At 42.3% G+C, this 10724-nt stretch overlaps 1 protein-coding gene across 1 annotated transcript in view; it reads right to left on the reverse strand.

The window, feature by feature from the left end:
- fancl (FA complementation group L) overlaps positions 1–10495 on the reverse strand; it is a 16759-nt gene extending 6264 nt beyond the window's left edge. The window contains exons 1-7 of the mRNA XM_030772438.1: positions 10406–10495; positions 10113–10171; positions 9882–9942; positions 9433–9489; positions 9219–9316; positions 5820–5916; positions 4717–4785 (exon numbers count right to left, since the gene is read on the reverse strand). Coding sequence (XP_030628298.1) covers positions 4717–4785; positions 5820–5916; positions 9219–9316; positions 9433–9489; positions 9882–9942; positions 10113–10171; positions 10406–10495 — 531 coding nt within the window. The remainder of the gene's footprint in view (positions 1–4716; positions 4786–5819; positions 5917–9218; positions 9317–9432; positions 9490–9881; positions 9943–10112; positions 10172–10405) is intronic.
- Between the last annotated feature and the right edge of the window lie 229 nt (positions 10496–10724).

Here is a 10724-nt window from a genome sequence, read left to right on the forward strand (position 1 = left end):
AAAATCTCTCTGAAGTCTGTCCAGCTTCTCATCAACCGCTCAACGCTAAAAAAACTTTGATTATAGTCCCCACCACGGAAAAAAAAAAGAAAACCATCTACAGTCTTAAACGTGAGGAATATTATCAGTAGAACGGAGTGACACCAGCACCACAGACAGCCCGTCCACTCCTCTGTGTGGAGGGGCTTCTCACGGCCCTCACATCAACAAACACAGCCGGCCTCCCTCTCCCCCTGCAGCTCTCTGTCTGTGCCACGCCGCTAATCGCTAAAGCATGTCCCGTCATAAATCATCCACCGTGATTGACAGCTCACGCCGCTTGGCTCGACTTCACCGTCTACTGTCAGCGTGAGGGGGCAGGGGTCGCCCAGTCCCTGCCCGTTTGTCCGGCTGCCCGCGGGGGCTTCCTGCCTTCGACCTAAACGCGGTAAAGATGGAGTTTAGTCTGGAGACTTCACCCAAACCAAGGACCACTCATTTACTATGTGACAGACTGAAAGAAAGAGAAAGAGAGAAAGAGAAGGGGAGAAAGAGAGAGAGAGAGATGGAGCTAGGGAGAAAATACTGCTGTCTTTAAGTACACTAATCCCATATAAATCACTAATAAAATCTCTAAAACTGACAGTGACAGTATGTATTTGTCAAGAGGTGGGGAAGAAAAAAACATTACTTATTTTATTACAGAGACATTTCAGAGTAATAATGCAGCACTGATATGTTTCTGGAAATAATGAAGATCAGGTACGAGTGACCTTGAACATTGACCCCGACGTACAAAAAAAAAAAAAGAAGAAAAAAAAAAAAAAGAGACTTCTCGATTAAAAGAGAATGAAACTTCGAAACTTCTCAGATATTCAGACACGTACATGTGGAAAAAGACACAAAAACTCCGCCGATTCCATTGTTATTATAAAATGTAGCTCTAAATTCTTTCTGAAGCTTTGTTGTGCTTTAATAAGCATAATTGTCCTGATAAAATGCCTACTGGTCCTTTCACCAACATTTTTCTCCTCCGGAGAGGAAAGCAGAGCCTCCGTCTGAGTCTCCGAGAGGTCCAAATGTTAAATCACCTTCGTCATCAGCAATTTCCTCCCATTGTAAAACCTCTAACCACATAATACAACCAATCTGGGAAGATTTGTGGGGGGAGCAGCAGCCATATTTAGGCCTGTAATTTTCCTCGCTTACCTTTTGTCACATAATTTGAGTATGTTGCGGCTGATTATGTTTCTTGGTTCTCCGATACGTTTCCATATGTGATAAATCGCGGGGAGGGAGCGAGGGACTGAACGGAGCTGCCATCAAAGCCGCTAATTGGCCACAACAAAACAACAAATCACACAGCTAACGTTTTCTGAACTGAAGTGCTAAAGCAAAGGTCAGAGGGCAGACAGACAGACTACTCCTGTGAAGAGACATAGCAAGCAAGACAACACACACACACAGACACACACACAAACAAGCACATACACAACACACAAGTATACACAAATACAGCACACACATATACACAAACAAATACAAGACACACACGGATACACAAACAAGCGCACACACACACACACACAACACACACACGCAACAAACACACACACAACAACACACACGCACACCCAAACAAAAGATCGGGAGAGGCTGAGGAAGGACAGAGGGGAAAGAATATCAGACGTGGAGCGAGAAGAAGAGGGAGAAGGAACGAGAGAATATCTTAAACGCTAACAAAAGAATGCACTCTCTCGCTCTCTCTCTTTTCGCTTAGGTGAGGAGGACAGGTGTGGGGAGGAATACATTAGTAAGGAAGAGCTCCTCTCACACAGCAACCACCCAAGAAAGGAGAGGAGAGCTGAGGAGAGAGAGGGAAGCCTGATACAGGAGAGAGAAAATGAACCAAAAATTATGGGTCATTGTGCCAGTACAGTGCACACAATTTAGCATCGCACAGGTGCAAAGACTCTGCAATTATGTTCCAATTAATGCCAGTCGCATGATTATAGTTATGTCTTTATATAAATATATAGTCCAAGTAAAATGTCCTTGTAATTGAATTCTTGTTGGAATTAAGCCTGAAAAAAAAGGGAAAAAAAAGCCCAAAGCTACACAATAGATTGCTCTTGGCGGAGGTGACAGCCTGCTCATCGCTCTGTTAAGTATTCCAATTAGGTCTCTGCAATAATGGTCAACAATGCATATTCATAACAGCTTCAAAAGGGGACGCCTATGAAGTAAATAAATCAGTACAGGCATGTTAAAAAAAAAAAAAAAAAAAACTCTGATTTTAAAAGCTTAATGACTTAGCAGGATAAATAGTGATGTGTTGTTGGTAATGAGGTTTGGCTAAACGGTTAACCGTAAAACGCATGAAAACAGAACACACACAGACCCTGCCAACAGCCCTTCACCTTTTAACCTTACCCCGCAGATCGTATTAAGTACAAATAAAAGACCTGAAGATTGTATAACAGTACAGGATAAATATGCATATATTTATTTATGCATATATATATTTATATCAAACCACAACAAAATATACTATAAAATATAATAATAATAATTGGGAGACATAGGCAGGAGGCTTTTGACCCTGTTTTGATTTGCAGATGGGTACGTGAAGTGAAACTGAAGTAAATGAAAGCTAATGGAATTGAGGTTTTTGTCAGGTCTCTGACGGAGATGAAACTCTGGGTAGTCGTGCAGAGACACACCTGCACTGCCCAATCCGTCACCAAACAAAGAGCTCACAAAACAACAACATCTAATCAATACAGTCAGTGGTCCTGGGTGATACTGAAAGAATTCTGTATCACAATATTTTGCGAATACATCAAGGTATCGCGATAGTCGACGATGTTGACATTGATCAAGTGAATGAAATCATGCTTCCCGTGTGCTGGTACCAAAATGGTGTCTTACCAAAACCAAACACTGTTCATTTGGATCGGACTGTTTTGTTCTCAGATCAAAACTTTAAAATGGTATCAAAGGAAACCTTGAATAGTTCCGTAAAATGTAACCAGACAGAAACCAGATTCCTGGAAAACAAATGACTTTTCATTTACTCGTTGTGTATTTAAGTAATCTACCACAATGTGTGCAGTCACTGCTTGGCGACTGTACTTTAGGGTAAAGTCGATTTAGTTTTTGATCCTCGGTTTGTGTCAAAAGCTGCTGCAGTTTGTTTTCTGAGACGCGGTATCGGCCAGTTACTCATGTGCCACCTTCTGCTGGAACACAGCTTTGCGCCGTTTACAAATGCTATTGACCCGGCTGGTGTCATTATTTTTAAATCCAATATCTAGGATGGATTTTTGCATTTCGGTCCTGGGCTAACTCTCCCTCCTCATTGGCAGAGTTACTTTCCTCGCCCTCCACTGCGAGTCGGGCTGGAAGGAAGGTTTCTGTTTGGCAAACGCCTCAACAAACAGGGGGAGTCATAAGCTCTCCGCTGAGCTAGAGGCACAGAGGAGTGAAGTGGACTTATTTTACTGTTGTTAAGGTTATCTACCTTGGGTTGCCCGTGTTATTTCCCTGGGCTGGGCCACAGGGGTTCTGCTAATTTATGGAATATATGTTATTATATTTATATGCTGTATTGATACGATTTAAATGTTATCTTGGGTGTAACGCTTGTGAACTATCACTAAATATCAGTAACACTAAAAATCCACATTACTGTGTGAAACCAGTACTGGTATAGATGTTATACTACAAAGAACTGTTAGTATACCCATCCACACACTCACACTCACACTCACACTCACACACACACACACACACACACACACACACACTTACTTCTGAACATCACAGTAAAGGAAGTTTTAAAATCAACTGTTACTGACAAGAAAAAACACATACGCTCACACACATGCCAGGTCACAAACGCTTGTGCACACACACACACACACACACACACACACACACACACACACACACACACGTCATGCTCACAACGGTGAAGTTAATAATTATTTATTCAAATGAGGTGGGGGCAGCAGGCCAACGGGCCTTTCTCTTCCCAGTACAGAGGAAATTCATCTGAGCACGAGCGTCCCATCACGAGCATCCCAGCAGGACCTCAGCCAGCAGACGGCAGCGCAGTCAGAGAAGCATGTACTAACACACACCATGCCCCACAACACAACTCAGCTCAGCAAAACAGCCCAAAATACCCCCCCAACCCCAACCCCACCCTTAAAACCTGCACACTGACATACATCTCTGTCTGCTACGTCTGCTGGATGACCACAGTCAGGAGAAAATGGCACTGTTTGATTTCACGTGACAGGATGAAACTGTCGAATGAGTGGAGGGAGATGATTATTTTGTATTATTTTGTGAGTTAGTAATTCGCCCAGTGGGTGGCCACTGTTCTTAATGGTGTTTGAGCTCGGGAAGCCTTGTTAAGCCTTATGTTTAATCAACTCTGTCTCTACATTCTCTCACTGCCCTCTCCGCGCCACCTTCCAAAAATCTTCTGTCATTTATGAAAAAAGAAAACACACACACGCTACACAAAACACTGTTCAACGAGACACTGTCCTCTCACGGTGACAAAAAAAAAAAAAAAAGAAAGAAAGACACAGTAGCGTAATCACCACACTCTACCAGTTACAGTTCACATCACACGCATGTGAGACCAGGCCTGGCTACATGGATATGACGCACTGGAATAGAGCTGTGTTCCTGTCATTGCCAAGGTGAGCAGTGTTAGTGTACCTGTGGCGTCCAGGTGATCGTCAGCGGAACGGGCAAGTCTGCAGAACATTCCGGAGCTTCGGCAGGGTACTAGGGATGAGGAGGAAAGACAGTCAGTTCTTACGATTCATTCACGAGCATTAATCGGTTCATGCAAAATCTCAATGCCAGTCCTCAATGCTTCTCCTCATTTTGGAAACTAGTGAAGTTTGAGGCCACACCGGGCTCCCTCGACACCCTGTTCCTCTGCGGGGGTGCGGGCCAGATCTGGCTGACGGAGGCCCTGGGAGAGGAGCCCTGTGTCGTGCGGATGAGCAGATGCGAGTCAGGAGGATCCCGGCTATTTTTACCCGGCTGCGGGCAGGTGGGCGCAGGGGGTTCCTTTCGCCCTGCTGAATCTCATCAAGGCTTGAGCTCTACCTGAGAGCTGCTCCGCTCAGATCTGGCACGGCAGCCGCTGTGCAAGGGCCCGGAGTGCCAGCCGCACCAGTCACACCAGTCACACGACTCGCTCATCCCTGGGCCTCCGTCTGACAGGCAGAGCGGACTTTACTCCACCCCTGGCACGTCTCAATTTCCAGCCTCTGTCCGTGGCCTCGGTAATCTCTTTATGGATATCTCTCACACACACACACACAGTGCCTTATCTGTCTCTCTGCACCTCTGAAATTTCTCCCCTATCCTCCAACGTTTCAGTAAGATCTCATGCTAGCATCTCAAAAAACCATCTCACAGCCAGAGAACACTAAAACCTCTCCCTGAAACTTTTTAAACTAACTTTTCACCTCAGATTGATTTCTGTCGATGGAGATGTTGAATGTGAGTAGTGAATTAGATAGCCCTGTATTAAGTAGCAGTGCTGTACAGTCCTGAGTTTTTCATCACTTCAGCCTGATGTCCAACTAATCATTCATTCTGTTTCTTTTTCCTTGCAGTAAACTTACTGTGGTGGTCCCTGAATGTATATATTTAGTTGCAGTCCCTAACTACTTAGCCAAACCACAACCTATGACTTCAGAACATGGACATGAACCACGATCCTTGGCAGAAAATAATAGGGCGAAGACATGAAGATCTGACACTGTGAGGAGGTTGTGTGGATGTTTCTTGACCCCTGGCTTCACCTCGGGCTTCAGATGGACTGTAATGGCGTGTTGCCGACCAGACGAGTCTTCTCCCTTCAGTTTGAGAGTGCGGAATTCAGTATCGATGAAGAGCAGTCTGCCCAAAACAAATCAATACAGGCTCATATTAGTCCTCACACACACACACACACACACACACACACACACACAAAACAACCTCAGCTGTGAGACTCTAGTCAAACACACATCAAGGGCAGAGCTACTGTGCAGTTTCCCCTATCCCGTGTCTATTTTGTCTCAAATTGTTTTCGTTTCACAATATATGTTCAGTTTCTTTACCTCATCACATGCTTTTGTCTCAGAAACCAGCCTGTGTTTTCATTTACTAACAGACAAGAAAGCGCATGTTTTGCACCGGCAAAAACCCTAAGCATTGGTTAACCAATGTAAATATAAAACAAGTCGAAATAAAATATTGGAATATTAGACCAGAGGTATGTGTTTGCACTGAGCGACTGTTTAAATGTAATGTAATGATTGTACCACCACGAACAACTAATTATAACTATGTCTAAATGAAGAAATGGCTCTCGTTTGACACAGCAAAAGCACTACAGATTTATCTCACCTGCAGCAGTACTAAACAATTTTTTCTACTGCTTATGTTTCGCCACTGTGCCTGTGCTAGCCATGTTTTAGCCGTTTAGTAATGATTCGTATCTGACAGCATGTTGCGGTCTGCGTTAGCATACACATGCTGTATTCACACGTTCCCATCAGCAACAAACGCGACCATTTCCCGTCAGTTCACACTTAAACATTGCCATGGCTGCCAGGACACTTAAGTCTTTCCACCAATACTCCCTCTACCGATCCAATACTACCCTATCACACCCTTCTCTATCACTCCCTTTACCGATCCAATACTACCCTATCACACCCTTCTCTATCACTCCCTCTACCGATCCAATACTACCCTATCCCACCCTTCTCTATCACTCCCTTTACCGATCCAATACTACCCTATCACACCCTTCTCTATCACTCCCTCTACCGATCCAATACTACCCTATCACACCCTTCTCTATCACTTCTCTATAACCTCATCTCTGCATTCCTGTATAACCTCATTCCTGTATAACCTCATCTCTTCATTCCTGTATAACCTCATTCCTGCACAACCTCATCTCTTCATTCCTGTATAACCTCATTCCTGTATAACCTCATCTCTGCATTCCTGTATAACCTCATTCCTGTATAACCTCATCTCTGCATTCCTGTATAACCTCATTCCTGCACAACCTCATCTCTGCATTCCTGTATAACCTCATTCCTGCACAACCTCATTCCTGTATAACCTCATCTCTGCATTCCTGTATAACCTCATTCCTGCACAACCTCAGCTCTGCATTCCTGTATAACCTCATCTCTGCATTCCTCTCCCTTCCTTTTTTTATTAATTCTTTCACACAGTTTTCTCAAACAGTCCATGTGTTTTGATCACTTATGATCTCTCCGTCATTGTCACATTCTCTAACAAGTCACACATGCCATCTCTTCATCTCAGAACTCAATACTGCCACAGTGAAAAGGCAGAACTTTATATATAATCCCATTACATTCAATTACATGAAGAAAAAGCATAAGCCAAAATTACACACAATCCACTTTCAACAAATGGTTATGTCTTTTTTTCTTTTCTTTCTTTTTTTTTCCTTCCGGAGCCGGAATCTCACTCTGCTGTTGTGCATTCTGCAGTGGAGCTGTCGTGCGGTATCGGGCCTGGCTGGCATTCACGTGCGATGATTGAAACAGCTTGACAGCTTGGTGTCTTGCTGTGAGGATTGATGAGAGCATTGCATTTGCAACTACAGAATCAGAGCGCCTCATAAATGATGGGGGAGAGCATTTGGCATGTATGCATATAAACGGGACATGGATGAAGATGTACAGCAGAATCAAAAATTCGGACAAGAACAGAAACAAAACAAACAAACAAAAAAAACACAATGATAAAAAAATTAAGCTGTGATGTTTTTGTTGTTTTGTTTTTTTTTTTTTCATGGAAGAATTCTCATCACATTTTTGTCACATTTTGTAACCATGTGAAGGTTTTGCTTCTGAAAATAGCCGTTATTATTTTTCCACTCTCACAGGTGCCCCGGCACAGGCCGCGTGGTTTGAAACGTAAGTGGTGGCTAAACCACGACAGTGTGAGGGATAGCCAATAGGAAACCTTTTCTGCTGTCATTATCGTGGCAGGGTGTTAAAAATCTCTGGCTAGGGCCACAGCACCTTCCCCATATACATGTGTGAATGCCTCCCAACAAACATTTCCATGTGCTGATTGTAGGGGGAAAAAAATTATATATAGATATATGTGTGTGTGTGTGTCAATGTGTGTCAATATATATATATATATATATATATATATATATATACACACATATAGACACACACACACTATACATACATATATCTATATCTATATATATATACACACACACATATATCTATCTGTCTCTCTCTCTCTCTCTCTATATATATATATATATATATATATATATAGCAGCAAGTTCAATGAACTAGTAGGGAAAAAAGGGCCAGTTTATCACGACCCACTGACTGTAAACAGATTAGAAAATCTACAGCATGTACAGTATGTAAAAGATTTTTTGGTCTTTTTAAATGTTTGACTGATTTGAACTACTTTGAGTATAAGAGGAGGGAAAAAAGACACGACCCCCATCTATACAGTAATTAACACCGGAGAAATCTTCTTCAAGGGAACTAAACTCATTAAAATGACCAGGTTCTCCGGCACTTCCTCTTTACCTAAACCAATCAGAGTCCAGAACTATGTTAAACCTGAGGCTGTTAACACTGATACCAATTAAGGATCTTAATTAATCTCAAGTGCATTTCCAGATAGAGATAGTGTATAATACTTCTGACCGCCATTCAAGGCTGAAAAATGCACCTTCTTTCTCGTCATGTTTCAAAATTCCCCCATTAAACTTGAGAGTGGGTCCCCAATTAGAACAATTTGCATTTGCTAATATCATAATTATATCTCTGGTCATTAATAGAAAGTGGGAACTGAGCAGCCTACCCAAATGACAGTCAGATACATTACCAGATGACAGGGACGATGTCAGCCCACTGAGTCTCAAAGCCAGCCAGAACAGTCTGACATGTTTGTGACTCATATTTAATTACTAAAAATAAACTGTCGTGTCAGCCCACTGACCAATCAGGAGGGTTGACTTTTGAAGGTGCACTTGCGTGTGTCGCTACAGCGCCAGTATGTCGTAAATCCTGAGGTTTTTACACATGAGCGATGTCAAACGGGCCATTCAGAGGTACTGTTCAAGGTTGATATTAAATTATATGTGCGCAGTGAAAAGGCCCATTAGCAGAGCTGAGGAGACATCATACTTATCCCATCCTAAAGCCTCCATCTCCGTGATTAGACGAGAATAGTACTGCGGCGGTGGGATAGTCTGGCATTCCGGTCTGTGCTTCAGAGCCACTTCCTGATCGAACACAATTCCATAATGAGACGTTACAAACATGTCACATGGCATCAGGACTACAGAGTGATGAAGCACATTCTCCGTGCGTGAATTTCATCTCTCAGTCGTATTCTTACCGTTACAGCTTTGAGCTCCAAAATAAAACTGACCAAATCTGGAGACTGGTGTAATCTCTGTGTAAACAACAACAACAACAACAAAAAGAAACAAATAAATACATGTGCAAACACCAAAGTTTGGATTATCATGCTGTGTCACTTATTAGAACTAAACAGAGATGACTCTACAAATTCAGCCTCAGTATCTCCTGTTTGATTAATGACGGTGGCCATCGGAGTTAAGTATTAATTATCTTAAACGCTTATGAAAAGAGTGTCCAGGGGTAAATACATGCATCTCATTCTAATATCCTAGAGGGCTGGGAAGAGCAATCATTTTCAAATAATGTTATCAACATGAATATACATGCAAATGAGAATGAGCAATAGGACTCACTGAGTGAACAAAGAATACATGCACACTGCACGCGCCACATATTGCACGCGGCACATTCAATTTACTCCACCTGTTTTACGATTTGCTGATATCCCCGAAGCAACCGTCTGAGCTCCCAGCAACAGTGGAACCTACGCATCATGACAAAGCCGTGTTACTGCATACAAGTTTATGATATGCACCTCAAACAATCAAAGGCCTTCACCTATGTGCACATTAAAAAAAGCAATAGCATTAATGTACATTTGAAAAAAAAAAAAATCAACATTTACACATAACAGAATAGAGAACATTCTCATACGTTGCTTGCTTCAGCTGTGAGCCCTGGGCGAGTGAGATCCTTATCCGGAAATCTCTGTCCTTTCACAGCAAAAAGACCTCAAATTACCACGCATTACCAGGACAACATTAAAAAGTTATGACATACGGATCAACGTCACGGGGAAAACACTAGATCTTTACTGGTAAATTACACAGGATGAAAACAGTACTGAATTAAAAGCCGGACGAATGTTGAAATGACTACTAAACGTTAGCAACAAGGAACAAAACTACGCTTAGATTGTTAGCTACAAACTGCAATATATATCTTACCTGCACCGTGATAAAGCCGTCATATACTGTCTTGTCTTTATTGAGAGGAACTAGCAGTGGACTTTCTTTAATTAGTAAACTGTCTGTCATTTTTAAAAGTAAAGTATATCAACCATCAATTCAATAATAAACAATGTGGACCAACTTCTGACAGCTTGTCAAAAGCTAGCTAAGATCTCAGCTACTGTGCAGTAAAAATAACCGCTGAACTAAAATGAAACCAAAGTTAACTTGAGGGCAACTAGTAACAACGCTGAGTTAACTTCTTCGGCAGATTACGCTGACATAAACATCACTAAAATTAATCTTAACTACTCCA

Source organism: Chanos chanos, chromosome 4 (assembly GCF_902362185.1).
Source record: "Chanos chanos chromosome 4, fChaCha1.1, whole genome shotgun sequence".
Taxonomy (NCBI): domain Eukaryota; kingdom Metazoa; phylum Chordata; class Actinopteri; order Gonorynchiformes; family Chanidae; genus Chanos; species Chanos chanos.